This window comes from Barbus barbus (genome assembly GCF_936440315.1).
Source record: "Barbus barbus genome assembly, chromosome: 42".
Lineage (NCBI taxonomy): Eukaryota > Metazoa > Chordata > Actinopteri > Cypriniformes > Cyprinidae > Barbus > Barbus barbus.
The window spans coordinates 19,138,866-19,157,864 of NC_136720.1; the positions used below are offsets into that span (position 1 = coordinate 19,138,866).

Below are 18,999 nucleotides of genomic sequence, written 5' to 3' on the forward strand. Positions count from 1 at the left end.
AAATGATGTGCTGTGAAATGAGCTCTACATGAATATATATATATATATATATATATATATATATATATATATATGTTGCTATAATGCATCTGTAAACAAAGAAATGAACAGTTTCTGTCCAGAAAAATATTGAACAGTGAGAATCTCCCTCATGTGGAGACACAAGTATAAGACTCTTGTCTGCTCCTCTTTACAATAAGAAGTGTTCTGCTGCCATCTGCTGGATGAATTACACAATGCAGTATTAAACACATCTACAGATAGAAATGTCTTTGATATAATAGGCCTATCAGATGAATATCTCTGGAATAGAAACCAATGTTTATTTACAAATCTTGTCTGAATAGCTCTCTATTTGTTGTACACAAACAGTCCAATTCATTTTATAACTTTATTAAAGTAAAAAGAAAGTTAATTGTGCTCTTTTTAGAATATCATAACATTGTAGTAAAATTCCCTTAAGCACATTATCCCCAAAATAACTTTAAATGTTCAGCTTATTAAAATGTATATATTTATAGTAAATATCAACTTTCTTTCTGTGTGAAGTACAGTTTTAGTAAGTGTCTGAAGTGAGCAGTCAGTGATCAGAGCTTGTATCTGCTGTGTTCAGGTTCAGGTTTGATGCTGAATATAAGCTGTAGTGTTTCTGTATCAATCTGCTTTAAGTTTAGTGTGACTTTATCTCCACACTGACTTCTGACTGACACGAGTCTGTCCTCAGTGAAGTGTCTCTTCACGCTGGAGGAGGAGTCCCGCTCATCAGCGCTGACACTTTATTGATATATATGGAGAAAATCAAAATGCTGCTTTCTGATTTGTCACTGATTGTGTTTGATGATTTCCTCTGTTGTGTCTAATAAGGTAACAGTGAGTGTCATTGGCAGCTGTGAGTCTCTCTCTCTCTCTTTAGGGGGCTGACAGGAGCCAGTTTCTTCAGTGTGTTTGAGGAGCAGAGGAGAAACTTGTGCTGTTCTCTGAGTTGATGAAACAGTGTGTGTCGAGCTGAAGGAGAAGATGAAGAGCTGTCTGATGCTGATGTTTCTGTGTTATATGGTAAAACTCATCACCTCTGGTAGGTACATACTGAGGGTCAATAATTAAAATGAGCTGAAATAATTTACATGTAATGTTACACTTTACTACATACTATGTTTGGTTTGGTATGTTCACTAATTGTCTCTCTCTCTCTCTCTCTCTCTCTCTCTCTCTCTCTCTCTCTCATGTGTAGACAGTGTGAATGTGAGGTTTGTGAATGGCAATAATCCCTGTGCTGGTCGAGTGGAGGTTTATAATGCTGGTCAGTGGGGAACAGTGTGTCAAGCGGACTGGGATATTACTGATGCTGCAGTGGTGTGTGGAGAGCTGGACTGTGGGACGGCTGTAAAAGCAACATATAATGCTCACTTTGGACAAGGATTAGGACCAATTTCAATGTCTTATGTATCCTGTAGTGGATCAGAGACTGCACTGAAAGACTGCAGTTCAAACAGCCAGTATGCACAGCAGTACTGTAATCATAATCTCGATGCTGGTGTCGTCTGTTCAGGTAATCAGCTCCAAACCTCAGACTGTTATTTCATCTCTCTCTTTCATAATTCTCACTCAAACAATAACTTATGCTGGTGTTTACAAACATCACTATCAATCTTATGAAACAGGCAGTCTGTTTAATTGTTTTGTTCATAATATATTAAGCCTAATTCCTTATTATCTTACAATGATGAAGAGAATCACTATTAAATATGTCAAGTCTGTTGTTTATCCAGATAGTCTGATTTGACAATCTTATTTACGTTGTTTATTTAATGAAGATTATAAAATTATGGATGGAAGATAAAATGACATACATATACGGTGACCGGGAGGGGACATGTTCGGTTTTGTCGTGGCCACGAGATTAAAGACATCTTTATGTTGACTATAAAAACCTGGAATTATAAGAAATAGATAAAACTTTTTTATCCATCCCACAGTCTTATAAATCCATTAACTGATTGTGTCTTTTTATTTAATATATTTGTATTTTATTATTATTATTATTACTATTATATAACTGTAATATGACAATATTATAATAATATTATTATATTAACTGGTTAGGGCTATATTTTTATATTTATTGTTATATATGCTTATTTCCCCTTTCAGTTCGTGTATCGTTTTACCTAATTAACGTTCTGTATAATTATGATAGTATTATTATGCTACCATATATTTAGCAAATACTGTAAACGCCTGACAATTATACCAATAAAGTTTTGACTTATTTATGATTATGATTGTATTTATGCCCGTATGTGATGATAAATGAGCGTGTTGTGTTTTTCATTTACAAATTAAACTTCGCGAATGATTCATTCATCAACTAAAATGTATTATTATAGCCTAGTCTATTAATTAGCCGACATAAAATGAAATATATTAAATTCAACCTTTAAACTGCACTTCATTACAAATTCCCATGAGTCATATAGCATGGTATGTCAGATATTTACAGTAAGATATTATTTACAAAACTGTTCAGAATGTAAAGTAAATAGATCAAAATGAAGGGAAAATAGCCTAAATCAAATACATAATAATAACAATCATAATAATAATATACAAATATTACGAGAAAAAGATGATCAGTTAATGGACTTACAAGACTGTGGGATGGATAAAAATGTTTTCTTGTAGGACTTTTTTTATTTTATGTACTTTATTACTTTATGTAACATTTATTCATGATAAACTCCATTCAAATGCTGTCTACATCACACACATGGGCCTGTAGCCTATAGTTAATATAATAATTAGCCTAAATAACAGGATCTTGAAGCCACGACATAAGGATGTCAGTACATTGACAAAATGATCTCATGGCCACGACAAAACTAAGTGAACCGAACATGTTACCTCCGGGTTACCTTACATACAAAATTAGTGCAGATTAAGTGAATTAATTAAAAAAAAAATCTAAATTTAATGACAGTTTTCTCTAGTCTGAGTTTTCTCAGCTGATATGTTTAATTAATAATCTGTTCTTATATTTCAACAACTCAGGAAAAGGACTTCGACTTGTGGACGGGTCTCACCTGTGCTCTGGTAGAGTGGAGATGCTTCCTACAGAAGGATGGGGTTCAGTGTGTGATGCTGACTTTGACCAGCAGGATGCAGAGGTTGTGTGTAGAGAGCTGGACTGTGGGGCTCCTGTACAGGTGCTGGGAGCAGCTGCTTTTGACAAAGGGAAAGGCCGTGTTTGGTCAGAGGAGATTCAGTGCAGAGGAAATGAATCTCAGATACACGACTGTTCACGATCATCTTCACAGATACAGAACTGTTCCCATGACAATGATGTGGGAGTGATCTGTTCAGGTTGAGTATTAACATTTGACATCTCTTTAGATAAATTACATATGTGATACACTGCTGTTGTATTGCTCAGTTATCTTGACACTAGTTTCATACTGTTTAAAAGAGCTGTCAGTTGTTTGTCCAGGTTACACTGATCTCAAACTGGTAAATGGTTCAGACTCTTGTTCTGGAAGAGTGGAGCTTCAGTTCCTTAATGAGTGGGGCACAGTGTGTGATGCATGCTGGGATATGAGAGCTGCCAGTGTCCTCTGTAGACAGCTGAATTGTGGGATTGCTGTGTCTGTTGTGGGATCAGGCTGGTTTGGAGAGGGAAGTGGTGAAATCTGGGCTGATGTGTTTGATTGTGACGGGAATGAAACAAAACTCTCAGAATGTTCCATCTCTTCATGGAGTCGAGCTGAATGTTCTCATAGACGGGATGTTGGAGTCATCTGCTCTGGTGAGCACACACCACACTGAAGTCATGGGTTTCAGAATAAAACTACACATTTTAACAAATGTAGTATATTTTATATAAATATTGAATGACAAATAAATACTCTCTCTAGAGAGTGAAGCTCATCTGAGGAACTGCAGCACAACACAAACTCTCAACTGCAGCTCCACACAACAGCTGTCAGTAAAGACCTTTGGTGAGAAAATCAACATCTGGGCAGATTCTTTAGTTATTAGTGATCAGAAATGTGCATGTACAATCACTGTTTTTCTTTCTCTGAATATCAGGTCGTGGGTCCATCAGGCTGGTGGGTTCTGGGGGAGACTGTGCAGGGAGGCTGGAGGTTTTTCACAGCGGCTGGGGGACAGTGTGTGATGACTCCTGGGATATTAAAGATGCCCATGTGGTGTGCAGACAGCTGCAGTGTGGAGTGGCCCTCAGTAACCAGCAGGTACCAGCCTGGTTTGGTCCTGGTTCTGGACCCATATGGCTGGATGATGTGGAGTGTGAGGGGAATGAGACGTCCCTGTGGAGCTGCTCTTCTTCAGGCTGGGGAACACATGACTGCATACACAAGAAGGATGTAGGAGTCGTGTGCTCAGGTAAACAATAATGTAAATAATGATTTTATTTAATAAAGTTTTCTAAACTACTCACTCGTCCACATCACAGCATAACACTACTGAATCTAAAGTTTTCAACAATGCCTAAAAGAACATCTTTCCATATAGTATATAACCGGTCTACTAAAACAATGTTATTTCGAAACCAATTTTTTTTTTTTATATATAAAATGTCATTATTATTCCAAATAAAGTAATGGTGTGGTGAAAAATTATGTTTGTAAATCAAATTCCATGCAAGAAAAACTTGACGATGAAATGCCGAAAGTTTCACAGGTATTTTGTTAATATTAAAATTGCAAACAAGAAAAACTTTATGCCACCCAGACTAGATAAAATATGAAGGGGAATCATATTCCAAACAGAGGTTGGGTACTTAACAAATTGTCTAATCCAGTTGATCTTAAAAGTATTGTTTAGTATAGAGAAGTCAAGGAAATTGAGACCACCATTTTCATATGAGTTCATTAAAACTGCTTTCCTAATATGATGGATCCTATTTTTCCAAACAAAATTAAAAAACATTTTATCTGTCTCCTTTGAAATTTTATCATCAACCTGAAGAGCGATAGCTGTATAAATTAGTCGGGATATACCCTCTGCTTTGGAAATCAAAACTCTCCCTCTTAATGACAAATCTCTTGAAAGCCATTGATTTAACTTCCTCTGAGTTTTTTGGATAATTGGAATAAAAATTTAATGAACTTCTATTCTGTTGATTCTTACTAATTATGATTCCTAGGTATTTGACCTCTGTTTTGACTGGAATGATACAATAAGATGACACTGAGCATCCTTTGACCGCCATGAGTTCACACCTCTTTGCATTTAAATAGACACCAGATGCTTCAGAAAACTCTTCAATTACTTTAATTGCAACGGGGATTTGGTTTTCATTTTGGAGAAAAAGCGTGGTATCATCTGCTAACTGTGTTATAACTAGTTCTCTATTAATAATAGTCATACCTTTAACGGCGCTGGCTTTAATATGATTAGCAAGAAGTTGACTTACTATCAAAAATAAATATGGAGAGACAGGACAACCCTGTCTAATCCCTCTGGATAAATTAAATCTAGTAGAAGTGCCACCCAACAGTTTTATTGAACCGTTGCTGTTCTGATAAAGAGTTTTAATTGCACTAGTGAAAAAAATGTCCAAAACCAAATTTTATAAGTGACTCAAAAATAAACTGATGCTCTACAGAGTCAAAGGTCTTACAGAAATCAAGGAAAAAAATAAAACCATTATCTACATTAAATTCAGGATAATCCAAAATATCTCAAACTAGTCTTATATTGTTTGTAATATGCCTATTGCTCTCAAACTTGTCATGGTCGTAAAAGACTGGAGGATTCAAGCTGCGGGAACAATAAGTATTTATTGAGAAACACTGGTCAGGATAACAATAATGAGAACAAGCGTGTACAGCGTCTGTCTGGCTTGGCAACGCAGGGATGCAAGGGTGGCAAGGGCGGCCAAGTGTCCGGTGGTGGGGTCCAGGAAACGACTGGAGTCTGTAGATGAAGGATCCAAAAACAGGAGCGTGGAGAAAACAGTGACCATGCCCGGCAAACACATCCAAGGATCTGACAAACACAAGACAGCGTGAGAGCGTCTTAAGTACTGCTGATAATGACTCGCAGCTGGAGCGAATCAGCCACACACACACACACACACACACAAACACACACACACTGACAGAGCGAGGATGACACCGTGAGCCCGCAACCGTGACAAAACTAGTCTTATATTGTTTGTAATATGCCTATTGCTCATAAATCCAGATTGTGTTTCTTCTATAATTTAATCTAATACACCTTAGAGTCTTTTAGCTAATATCAGGGCATATACTTTATAATCATTATTGAGTAGACTAATTGGACGCCAATTGTGGAGAAAAAATGTATCTTTTTTTGGTTTAGGAATTAATGTAATTAATCCTTGAGTCAAAGTAGAAGGAAGGCACTGATTGTTTATACATTCATTAAACATTTTTTAGCAAAAAAGGGGCCAAATCATTAATAAACTGCTTATAAAATTCTCCTGTTAAACCATCCGTACCTGGCGATTTATTGTTTTTCAGATGATTAATTGCCTTTATCACTTCCTCAACAGAAATAGGGATATCACAGAGCTCCCTTTCATTTTTGTCAATAGCTTTCACCTCTATAGAACTCAAAAAAGCATCAGATGTAGCTTGAGAAAAATTGGAAGTATATATTTTCTTATAAAATTCATAACAGTGACTAGAAATTAGTTTATAATCCTTAGTTACAACCCCATTCACATTTAATTTACTAATGTTGTTATTAATATGGTGTCTCTCTAAATTAAAGAAGTATTGTGAATTTTGTTCGCCTTCTTCAAGCCAACGTCTCCTCGATCGAACAAACGCACCTTCAGCTTTTCTTCTATACAGTTCATCTAGTTTGATTTGCAGATCTTATAATAGTAATTTCTCATAATGTAATACATTTTCTGGACATTTATTTACCAATTTTGTAATTTCAACAATAATGCTGGTTTAATGCTGAGGGGAAGTTGTGGCCTAATGGTTAGAGAGTCGGACTCGTAATCCAAAGGTTGTGGGTTTGAGTCTCGGGCCGGCAGGGATTGTAGGTGGGGGAAGTGAATGTCCAGCGCTCTCTCCACCCTCAATACCACGACTGAGGTGCCCTTGAGCAAGGCACCGAACCCCCAACTGCTCCCTGGGTACTGCAGCATAAATGGCTGCCCCCTGCTCCGTGTGTGTGTGTGTGTGTCTTTATCCCAAATTCTGCGAATAAATCTAATGATCTCTTTTTTTACCTCATCATACAGTAGCAATGAATTGTTGAGTTTCCAGTATGATCCGTTGATAAAACAACTTAGAGAATTTAATATTTATGCATATAGTTTTATGATCTGTTAGCGGAGAGGAAGCAATATCAACTACTACATCATCTTTGTTAAAGCTCTCAGACAACAGCCAGAAGTCAATTTTGGACTGACTGGATCCCGTTTTATTGCTCCGGGTAAATGACTTGTTATGTGGAAATTTGTCTCTGTTAGATTGAACTTATCCATGAATTTTTTAAGATTATTGTTATTTACGTTAGGCCGACCTGGTGGCCATTTATCAATTGTTCCATCCAGTATAATATTAAAATCTCCTCCAACTAATAGAATGGCACTTGGATACTTGTTTAGCCAACTAATAAATATATTTTCTATGGATTCAAAAAGATTGTTATTATCCAAATGGTGATTATATCCATATAAATTCCCCAAAATGAATATGTTATCAACATATTTAATTACTTGGCAAATAAAATGTCCTGCAGGATCACGTTCTGTATGAAGAACATCTCCACTAAATCTGTTCTTTAAGGTAATCACTGTTCAGACCCATGAGCAAACCAAACTTTATTACTCCATTGTGATGTCCAAAATTTAATATCTTTAGCAGAGTGAGCATTTTGTACAAAATAAAAATCTGCCCTAAACTGTTTGGCAAAAAGAAATAGAGCTTTCCTCTTAACGTTATTTCGTAACCCCCTAGCATTAAACGAAACTAAAGATAGATGTGACAAACTAATTAAAGAATTATAAACTATATTATTGCGTAGGCTACTGTTTTATAATGTACTACAATAATGAGGGGCAGATAATTGCCACTATTTGCAATAAGTAGTAAATAGCAGAAAATCTTGCTATTTTAACAGTGTAAATAGAATCTAGCTATATAAATATAAATAGATCCTAATTGCTGATTACACTTAGTAGCATCTATTGCTATTTGCACATAGTGTAAGCATCTGTCTCTATTTACACTATATAAATAAATATAATAGCCGCTGCCAAAAATTTATGGAAATATTAATGAACTGTAATTATTAGGAGTAATCAGAATCATTAAATTCTGTATAATTCCCATCTCTAATTAAAACACTGTCATTCCGTGAGAGTTGAGGTTGATTCTCATCCTTTTCCATCTAGAGTTTAAAGAGATCAGGTTAACTGAGGGCTGTGAAGGGAATGTGGAGGTTTTCTACAATGGATCCTGGGGAAATGTGTGTTACAACAAGATGGACAGAGACACAGCGAGTCTGATCTGTCAAGAGCTGAACTGTGGAAGATCTGGCAGTGAACCCAGTAATTCAGAGGGACTAAAGTCTCATAATTGGCTTGATAAACTTAATTGTCGACGACATGATTCCACTTTATGGCAGTGTCCATCTTCACCCTGGGGACAGAATGACTGTGATAATGAAGTGGCCAAAATCACCTGCTCAAGTGAGATGATATTTAACTCATTTAAGATGGTTAGAAATTGTTTTGTTTGTTTAAATATTATTATTATTATTATTATTATTATTATTTCATTTTGTTATTATTTTGTTCTATTCAGTGGTAAATTAAATTTTAACGTTTTAATCTCAGAGGATCAGACACGAGAGTCTCCTCAGAGTCTTCTGACATGTTCTACATCACCAGCTCCATACAAGAGACAGTGTTCAAGTAAGTTTATTATGATTTTTTTATTGTTATTTTCACAAGTTTAAACTTTGTTGTGAATGTTGCTGGTTGATGTGTGTGTTTTAGAGCGTCTTCCTCTCAGACTGAGTGGAGGGGAGGGCCGGTGCTCTGGGAGGCTGGAGGTGTATCATAACGCTGTGTGGGGCTCAGTCTGTGATGATCAGTGGGACATCAGCGATGCTCAGGTGGTCTGCAGGCAGCTGGGTTGTGGAGCAGCACTGAGGGCTGATGGGAATTCAGTCTTTGGTGCTGGTGAAGGTGTTGTGTGGCTGAACAGAGTCGAGTGCAGAGGGAATGAGATTCACCTGTGGGACTGTCCTCTCTCCCTGAAAAAACACACTGACTGCTCCCACAAAGAGCACGCTGGACTCACCTGTGCAGGTCACAGCAAACATTTTTATTTTTTCATTTTTTAAAATCTTTTTATATATTCAAGACATCATGATTTTTAATGTGTTTGTGTCTGTGTTACGAACTGTACACTGTTTTTCCTTGTGTATGTTCTCTTGTTCTATTTTCTGTTTAGCGCTTCTAGGTACCGCCTATTTTCAGAACACTATTGGTGGATGTGCCTGTCAATCATCGTTGGTCATCTGTGACGTCGTGGGATCTCCGCCAATTGCGATCTGTTCTGATGCCTTTAAAAAGGAAGCGGCGACTGGAAGAAAGCTAGGCTTCTGACTTGGCGTGTCACTGGTTGTGTTGTTTTCTCTGTTTTCTGCTACTACTTTAAATGCTTACGAGACTTCCGTGAGAGTTGTTAAGATCTGTGTAAAGTTTGTCATTGGTGACATTTGTGTTCTTGTTGAACGAGTGTCTTTGACACTTTTAGCCCGCTGGAGCTCCACCTAAATTAACTACTGTCTTTCAGACAATGGAGATGTGGAACAGCATAGTAAGTCACGTGACATACACGCCTTGCACGTAGGATTTTTTTTATGTATTAGATACACTAGCATAGTGAAGTGCGCTACCAATGTATTTTTGTGTTACCTTAGTTAGAGTAGGTTTAGGGCGCATTGTGCGCTGAAGATTTTTCCTTTCATATTTTTGTTTTCTTATTTAGAGGACGGGGAGGAGACAGTGGGGTTCTTTTTGTTATATTTATTGCTTTGATTTTCTAGCGCCACTTTCAGTTCCCTCTCCTGTTTGTTTTGGTTACATAATTTACTATTGGTTATTATTCTTGGTTTTCTTCAATGTTTGTAAATGTTCATGGTTGTGGGAGCAATAAATCTTTTTTGGTGCTAATTTTATTGTCCCGTGTATCTCTTGCCACATACTTAAGCCTCTTCTTTTGGTCATCTCAATGTTACTCTTTTTATTTAATTCCTAGACAAAAATTTCCATCAAAGGTCGTAACATTTAATGGGGGCTCGTCCGGGATTGTTTAAAATATTTCAGGTTAGATATTACCGGATGGAATTTTAAACCCTTGGGAGGTAGATAAAATGACCAAAGAAATAGCTATGGTGGTGGCAATAGAATTGGTTGGTTGTGTAGTAGGCTAGTGTGATTGTAGGTAAGTTTGTCATAGTAAGTAGCAGTTTTGTAGCACTTTTGAGCACGTGACACTTTAACTTAAAATGTTCAGTTTAGAGGAATTTGTTAAGAGTCCGTCGTTGGAGCTGCTTAATGTTTGTCGGAAACAGGATTTGTTTTTGGTGGCTGATCATTTTAAATTGATAATTAATAAGCAGGATCGCAAAGCCGAAATTAAGCAAAAGGTAATAGACCAGTTACTTGAGCTTAAAGTACTTCTCACGCCAAATATTGAAATGGAGGAGACGGCTGATCATCTAAGCCCTGGTGATGAGGTGTTTGCTTCTTTTGGAATGGGAGATAAGAACGTGTGTAGTGGCAAAACTGATGCAGATGCAGGGGTGGAGGCCGTTGCAGATGCTGGTGTTGGACTGCCACCTTTCGAACCGTTCTCTCCGCTGTCTGTGGGTTCACGAGACGATGCGCGACTGAAAGTTCGTATGGCACGTCTATATTATGATTCCCAAGAGCACACCCGTCAGGCTGAACTTGACCTACGTTTGCAAATACGCAAACTTGAAATCGAGGCTGATACGCAAGTGAGGCTGCGCCAGCTCGAATTGGTGGTTTCAAAGAAGGCTGTGGAGGCTAATCAGCCAGATCCAGTTTCTCCTTCAAATGTTTCTTCGATGTCGATCTCACCTAGTCCCAATTTTGACGTGAGTAAGCACATTGCTCTTGTTCCACAATTTAGAGAATCAGAAGTTGATTCGTATTTTAATGCGTTTGAACGGATTGCGACTTCTTTGCATTGGCCACTCGAATTCTGGTCTCTGTTACTGCAGTGTAAACTTGTGGGAAAGGCTTTAGAGGTGTACTCAACTTTGTCACTTGAAGAAAGTTTGAAGTATGATTCAGTCAAATCGGCGATACTTCGTGCCTATGAACTAGTTCCTGAGGCGTACAGACAGAAGTTTAGGTCGCTCAGAAAAACTTCTAATCAAACTTTTGTGGAATTTGCTAGAGAGAAGGGCACGCTTTTTGATAAGTGGTGTGTATCTAACAATGTGGCAGATTTTAATTCGTTGCGTGAGCTTGTTCTCTTGGAAGAATTTAAGAATTGCTTACCGGAGAAAGTGGTTGTTTACCTAAATGAACAAAAGGTAACTTCTCTATCACAGGCCGCTGTTTTAGCTGACGAATTTATTTTAACTCACAAAAATGTCTTTGTTCATTCACGTGTGGAAAATGCACCCGCTGTTCCATCTTTATCTAATACACAATTCATGCTCTTGAAAAGTAATGCACCAGGAGTTAGTGAGGATCGTGACTGTTTTTACTGTCACAAGAAAGGACACGTTGTTGTGGATTGTCCCCGACTTAAACGAAAACAAAACTCGCAAGCTAAACCGGTAGGTTTTGCAAAGACTTGTAAACAGACTGTAGCTGTATACTCCAAAGAGGATGTGGATGAAACGTTCCGTCCTTTTATTCTTAAGGGGTTAATTTCTTTGACTGGTCGTGATGAAGATCAAAAAGAAATCACAATGCTTCGTGATACAGGTTCTATGCAAAGTTTTATTGTTGAAAGTGCAATGAAATTTTCTGATGAGACTTCATGTCAGTCCAGCGTATTAGTGCAAGGAATCGAAATGGGATGTGTAAAAAGGCCCTTGCATAATCTGCATTTGAAAAGTGATTTGTGTTCTGGATTTGTCCGTGTTGCAGTTTGTATTTCACTGCCTATGAAAGGGGTAGATTTAATTCTAGGCAATGATTTAGCCGGAGGGAAAGTGATGCCATTATTGGAAGTGCTGGACAAACCGACAGAATGTGCATCTGATGAGGTTGGTGAGGCTTATCCTCATGTTTTTCCTGCCTGCGCTGTTACTCGCGCACAGTCGCGTAAAGAGATTGCTTTGAATGATTCTTTCTTTTCTTCTGTCGTAGGCGGAGAGGGAAATTTGGAATGTGAGAAAAAGAAATCAGAAAGGGTGAAAAGTTCTTATTTAAATGACACAAATTCGTTGATTTTAAAAATCACACGAGAGGAATTAATCACTGCACAGAAAAAAGATGAAACTTTGACTACACTTTTTAATTCTGTAATTCCGCATGATGTGGCTAAGACGAAACAAAGCGCCTACATTTTGGAAAATGATTTGTTGATGCGTAAGTGGTGTTCATCACCTGACCAGGCCGAGTGGGATGTTTTTTATCAGGTTGTGGTTCCTGTCCCATATCGCCCACATGTGTTGTGCTTGGCACATGATCATCCACTGTCGGGTCATTTGGGTATAAGGAAAACTTACAACCGGATTTTAAAGCACTTTTTCTGGCCTGGATTGAAAACGGATGTAACACTTTATTGTCGATCTTGTAACGTATGTCAAATTGCAGGAAAGCCAAATCAGGTTGTTCCTCCAGCACCGTTAAACCCAATACCTGTTCTTGGCGAACCATTTGAACATGTCCTCATTGACTGTGTAGGACCTTTGAAAAAGTCAAAAAGTGGTAATCAGTTTCTACTAACTGTGATGTGTCTAGCCACCCGATTTCCTGAAGCCATTCCTTTAAGAAAAATTACTGCACCTGTTGTTGTCAAGGCACTAGTTAAGTTTTTCTCGACATTTGGTTTGCCTAAAGTGGTGCAAAGTGACCAAGGCACAAATTTTATGTCTAAGCTTTTTAATCAAGTCATGCAGACTTTGGGAATTACACATCGTACTTCCACTGCGTTCCATCCAGAAAGCCAAGGCGCTCTGGAACGTTTTCACCAAACGTTAAAGTCGATGTTGCGCAAATATTGCATGCAGACTGGTAATGAGTGGGATGATGGCATTCCCATGCTGATGTTCGCTATCAGAGAAAGCGTTCAGGAGTCGCTGGGTTTTAGTCCAGCTGAACTAGTTTTCGGACACCAGGTACGTGGTCCATTGAAAGTTTTAAAAGACCAAATTTTGGAAAAAGACAGTTTGAAAACGAATGTACTGGAGTACGTAACGAAGTTTCGGAAGCGTTTGCATATAGCTTGCTCAGTCGCAAGAGAGTCTCTTGCCAATGCGCAAAAAGGCATGAAACGAACATTTGACAAAAAGGCCGTTACGCGATCTTTTAAGTCTGGTGACTCAGTTCTGGTTTTCTTGCCTATTCCTGGTTCTTCACTGTCGACTCGATTTTTTGGCCCTTATGTCGTGAAAGAGAAATTGAATGAAACAAATTATGTTATCTGTACTCCTGATCGAAAGCGAAAAACTCGTGTTTGTCATGTGAACATGCTGAAACTTTATCATTCGAGATCACAAGTTGGTGTGAATGACAGAGCTCCAGACACTGCTGTTATTTCTGTTGCGGTTGTGACAGAAAACCCCATTACTGATGCTGAAGAAGACGGAGTAATGTTTCAGAATATTTCTCAGACGACTGTGAGGTTGTGCAATTCTGAAATATTGAAAGATCTTGATTCACATTTAATGAGTTTGTCTATTGATCAGAAATGTGATCTAGTGAGGCTCATCTTTGAATTTGAGTGTCTGTTCAAAGACGTACCTGCATTAACTAATGTCATTCAGCATGATATTGACGTTAAAGATGCTAGACCGATTCGACAGCATGCTTATAGAGTGAATTCGGTTAAGCGTTCAGTTATGCGACAAGAAGTTGATTACTTGTTGAAAAACGATCTTGCTAAGCCTAGCTCTAGTCCATGGAGTTCTCCATGTATTTTGGTACCGAAACCAGATGGTTCTTTTAGGTTTTGCACAGATTTTAGGAAAGTAAATTCACTTACGGTTCCTGATAATTATCCACTTCCTAGGATGGAGGATTGTGTGGATAATGTGGGATATGCAAAGTTTGTGAGTAAATTAGATATGCTCAAAGGCTACTGGCAAGTACCACTTACACCCAGAGCTTCTGACATTGCTGCTTTTATCACTCCAGATTCGTTTGCACAATATACGGCCATGGCGTTCGGACTCCGAAATGCACCTGCTACCTTTCAGAGGTTGGTAAACACAGTTTTAGCTGGCATTCCTAATTGTAGTGCTTATTTGGATGATGTTGTTGTCTATTCCAGAGATTGGGATGAACACATGAAGTCATTACGTGCTGTATTTGAGCGTTTTGCGTGTGCTTCCTTAACCCTTAATTTGGCCAAGTGTGAGTTTGGTCAGGCTAAGGTGATGTATTTGGGAAAGGAGGTAGGGCATGGTCAAGTTCGACCAGTTGAAGCGAAAGTTGAGGCTATATCGAAGTTCCCAGTTCCTACGACTCGACGTGAACTCCGAAGATTTCTCGGAATGGCTGGATATTATCGCAGCTTCTGTAGAAATTTTTCGTCTGTGGTTAGTCCTTTAACTTCACTTTTAAGTCCTTCTACTGCTTTTGTGTGGAATGCAGAATGCCAATACGCATTTGAGAGCGTGAAATTACTATTAAGTAGTTCACCTGTGCTTGCAGCTCCTGATTTAGATCGGCTATTCACGCTTGAGGTGGATGCAAGTAATGTCGGGGCTGGTGCTGTCTTATTACAGGATGATGAACAGGGCATAGCTCATCCAGTAAGTTATTTCTCTAGGAAGTTTAACAAGAATCAGTTAAACTATTCAGTCATTGAAAAGGAGACGCTTGCTTTAATTTTTGCATTACAGCATTTTGAGGTTTATGTTGGATCTAGTGTGCAACCTTTGGTAGTTTTTACGGATCACAGTCCTTTGACATTTCTTTCAAAATTGTACAATCATAATCAGAGATTGACGCGGTGGTCACTCTTTCTGCAGAGTTACAATTTAGATATAAGACACAAGAGGGGCGTTGATAACGTCTTAGCGGATGCTCTTTCCAGAGTATAAACTTTGGGTTTTACCAAAAGAGTTTATTCTTAAGTGGGGGAGTGTTACGAACTGTACACTGTTTTTCCTTGTGTATGTTCTCTTGTTCTATTTTCTGTTTAGCGCTTCTAGGTACCGCCTATTTTCAGAACACTATTGGTGGATGTGCCTGTCAATCATCGTTGGTCATCTGTGACGTCGTGGGATCTCCGCCAATTGCGATCTGTTCTGATGCCTTTAAAAAGGAAGCGGCGACTGGAAGAAAGCTAGGCTTCTGACTTGGCGTGTCACTGGTTGTGTTGTTTTCTCTGTTTTCTGCTACTACTTTAAATGCTTACGAGACTTCCGTGAGAGTTGTTAAGATCTGTGTAAAGTTTGTCATTGGTGACATTTGTGTTCTTGTTGAACGAGTGTCTTTGACACTTTTAGCCCGCTGGAGCTCCACCTAAATTAACTACTGTCTTTCAGACAATGGAGATGTGGAACAGCATAGTAAGTCACGTGACATACACACCTTGCACGTAGGATTTTTTTTATGTATTAGATACACTAGCATAGTGAAGTGCGCTACCAATGTATTTTTGTGTTACCTTAGTTAGAGTAGGTTTAGGGCGCATTGTGCGCTGAAGGTTTTTCCTTTCATATTTTTGTTTTCTTATTTAGAGGACGGGGAGGAGACAGTGGGGTTCTTTTTGTTATATTTATTGCTTTGATTTTCTAGCGCCACTTTCAGTTCCCTCTCCTGTTTGTTTTGGTTACATAATTTACTATTGGTTATTATTCTTGGTTTTCTTCAATGTTTGTAAATGTTCATGGTTGTGGGAGCAATAAATCTTTTTTGGTGCTAATTTTATTGTCCCGTGTATCTCTTGCCACATACTTAAGCCTCTTCTTTTGGTCATCTCAATGTTACTCTTTTTATTTAATTCCTAGACAAAAATTTCCATCAAAGGTCGTAACAGTCTGTTTTGCCAGATTTGCCAGATTTGTCAGTGTCCACTTCTCCTGCCACAACAACAACAGCTTCTCCTCCAGTTCCTCCTCCAGTGCGCTCAACATCAGTCTCTCCTCCACAAACTCCTCCAGCAGCATCTCTCTCCATCCCCCCAGAGCTTGTGGTTGTACTGGGAGTTGTGCTCTTACTGCTCTTAGTGCCACTGCTTATACTGATTCAGCAGAACAGAGTGATGAGGAGAGGTAGGAGAGATCCAGAGACTGTCATATTGTGTCTTATTCAGTGTGTGATCAGTCATGTGTTGTGAACTGACAGCAGGTTTGTCTGTCTACACTCACAGCTCTCTCTAAGAGGAGACACAGAACGACGACTGAGGCCGTTTATGAGGAGATTCAGCACAGACACAATCACTTCACTCAGAGGGGTGAGACATGAGCCATCAAACTCATATAATACCATTAATAAGAGTCTGTCCACAGAAAACCACAGAGCTGCAGGTGCATGTTTATATGTGTGTGTGTGTGTGTGTGTGCGTGCGTGTGTGTGTGTTTGTGTGTGTGTGTGTGTCAGTGAGTGTCTCTTCCTGTGTGTATTTTTAGATTATCATAAGGAGATATTCATATGTTTTTAAGTGTAGGTGCAGATGTTTGTGTGTGCATTTCTGGAAGGCAGTTAGGAATGGGTTCATGTGAGGATATCTGTGTGTTTGTTAATAGGCCCAACAAAAAAGGGATTCCTGCCTATAATGCTTTTAAAATGTGAATAATTAATATTTGTGCTGTGTTATGTTCTTTATGATCCAGAAGAAATGAGTATTCAGTCTGTTTTTAATGATAAACATGTTTCTGACTGTTCTGCTTTAACAGGGAGTCTCATCTCTGAAGAACTGCATTCTGGGTATGAAGATGCGGATGAGCTTCTCTCAGGTTAGAGAGATGAAGCACATATTTATGTCACATTCCACTCAAATCCATTTGAAAGAATTCACCTAAATAAATAAATAAATTCTGTTACATATTTGATTAATGACTAATACTATTCAAATACTGTTACTCAATTATATATTAACAGTCTGCTCTCCTTTTTTTAGCAAAAGAGTTCAAGACAGCATATTATGATGATGTCACCAACGGCAGTGGCCTAAAAGGTCAATGACCTTTTTAATTGATCACATGATTCATTACCAAATTATTAATACATTTTCAGTCTCATGATCTGCAACAAGAACATATTTTGGCTTTTGTATCCAAACATATTGTGTGTTGATGCAGAAGAGATGCTGAAGGAAATCACTCCGGGATACTATGATGATGTCATCACTGTGACTGATGGACTGAAAGCAGATCGTGAGACAGGTGTCTCTCTCTTACTCTACAACAGCATAGAACACACTTTTAAATTGAAATATTACAGTATATTTAAGGTAGATATTTCAAATATGTTCGGAATGTGATGAATGTGTGAATTTGTAGAAGAAACACCTGAGAGCTATGATGATATCATGACGAGCGAACTGAACTCTGAGATGAAAAAAGGTGTTTTACTTTTTTATCAGTTTACAAAATCGGAGTGTCCATTTACACTAAGTGAAAATAGCCCATCTTGTTGGCAAAGGCTATTTACACTAATGCCGCCCACTAACGTGTGATTGGTTTAGTCAACAATAAAAAAAAGCAATTAGTTCAACATCAGTTTCAGTGGCGTAGATGGTAAGGTGCATGCTTTTTGATGCGATCGACCCGAGTTCGAGCCCACCTTTTGCCAAACATTTTTTTCCCCTTTTCAAATCTCATATCGCATCAGAAAGGCATTTATTTTCAATAAAAATGAAGGAAATAATCAAAAAGTTGAAAATAAAGTATCGGGTAGGGTTAGTGTAGGGAGGGCTTTATTGTCCCAATAAGGTGGCATCCATTTAATAAATTTGAATTAAAATTATAATTTACACTCAGTACGTTATTATTGTGTACTGTTTTATAATGTACTACAATACTGAGGTGCAGATAATTGCCACTATTTGCAATAAGTAGTATAAATAGCAGAAAATCTTGCTATTTTAACATAGTGTAAATAGAATCTATAGCTATTTGCACTTAGTGTAAATAGCATCTGTCACTAAAAAAATATGTTATTTGCACAGTGTAAATAGCATCTATCGCTATTTACACTTAGTGCAAATAGCCGCTGCCTTAAAAAATATATATATCGTTACAGATAATTACTGCTTTAATGGGTTTTTTGGTTTACATTTAGATTGACTCATATTTTTATGTGTAGTGGACGCACCAGAGAATTATGATGATGTCATCATTAATAGACGGAGATCTCAAGGTGAAACAGGTGAGAAGCACAGAACTACATTTTTTATGACCCTCTGCATGCTTACATGAGCATTAGACTTGTGTGTAATCAATTCATTTAAGGGAAAAGGGATCCTTCAAATGTGATAGTGTTTAGAAACTGATATGAGATATTTTCATGTCATTCTTGATCAGAGAGAATTCAGTATGATGATGTGATGAGTGTCAGTGAAGATGTGAGAAACCTGTTGTCAGTTACTGGTAAATTACTGTAACCATTTTGTTCTCATTATATTTTAATATTTAAAATGTTTTTCCAGTTTTTTTAGACTGAAAATATTTATTCAATTACAGTATTTGACATGATTTAATATTTTGCTTTTAATAACAGATTATGATGATGTGGAGGAGGAGTCAGACAAAGAAAGGGGGCATTTGGCTCAATGATCACATCCACTGCCTCGATTCAACAAATCTAAACAAAGTTTGAGT

General features: G+C 37.9%; 1 protein-coding gene across 1 annotated transcript in view; it reads left to right on the forward strand.

Annotated features, from left to right (window-relative positions):
* LOC306861867 (scavenger receptor cysteine-rich type 1 protein M130-like) overlaps positions 1 to 18,954 on the forward strand; it is a gene marked incomplete at both ends in the record, with an annotated part of 29,095 nt that extends 10,141 nt beyond the window's left edge. The window contains 15 exons of the mRNA XM_079404354.1: positions 3,049 to 3,360; positions 3,485 to 3,799; positions 3,909 to 3,992; positions 4,084 to 4,398; positions 8,399 to 8,695; positions 9,005 to 9,319; positions 16,237 to 16,449; positions 16,548 to 16,631; positions 17,074 to 17,133; positions 17,298 to 17,354; positions 17,479 to 17,553; positions 17,680 to 17,742; positions 18,485 to 18,547; positions 18,703 to 18,768; positions 18,899 to 18,954. Of these exons, the coding sequence (XP_079260480.1) occupies positions 3,049 to 3,360; positions 3,485 to 3,799; positions 3,909 to 3,992; positions 4,084 to 4,398; positions 8,399 to 8,695; positions 9,005 to 9,319; positions 16,237 to 16,449; positions 16,548 to 16,631; positions 17,074 to 17,133; positions 17,298 to 17,354; positions 17,479 to 17,553; positions 17,680 to 17,742; positions 18,485 to 18,547; positions 18,703 to 18,768; positions 18,899 to 18,954 (2,375 nt within the window). The remainder of the gene's footprint in view (positions 1 to 3,048; positions 3,361 to 3,484; positions 3,800 to 3,908; positions 3,993 to 4,083; positions 4,399 to 8,398; positions 8,696 to 9,004; positions 9,320 to 16,236; positions 16,450 to 16,547; positions 16,632 to 17,073; positions 17,134 to 17,297; positions 17,355 to 17,478; positions 17,554 to 17,679; positions 17,743 to 18,484; positions 18,548 to 18,702; positions 18,769 to 18,898) is intronic.
* Between the last annotated feature and the right edge of the window lie 45 nt (positions 18,955 to 18,999).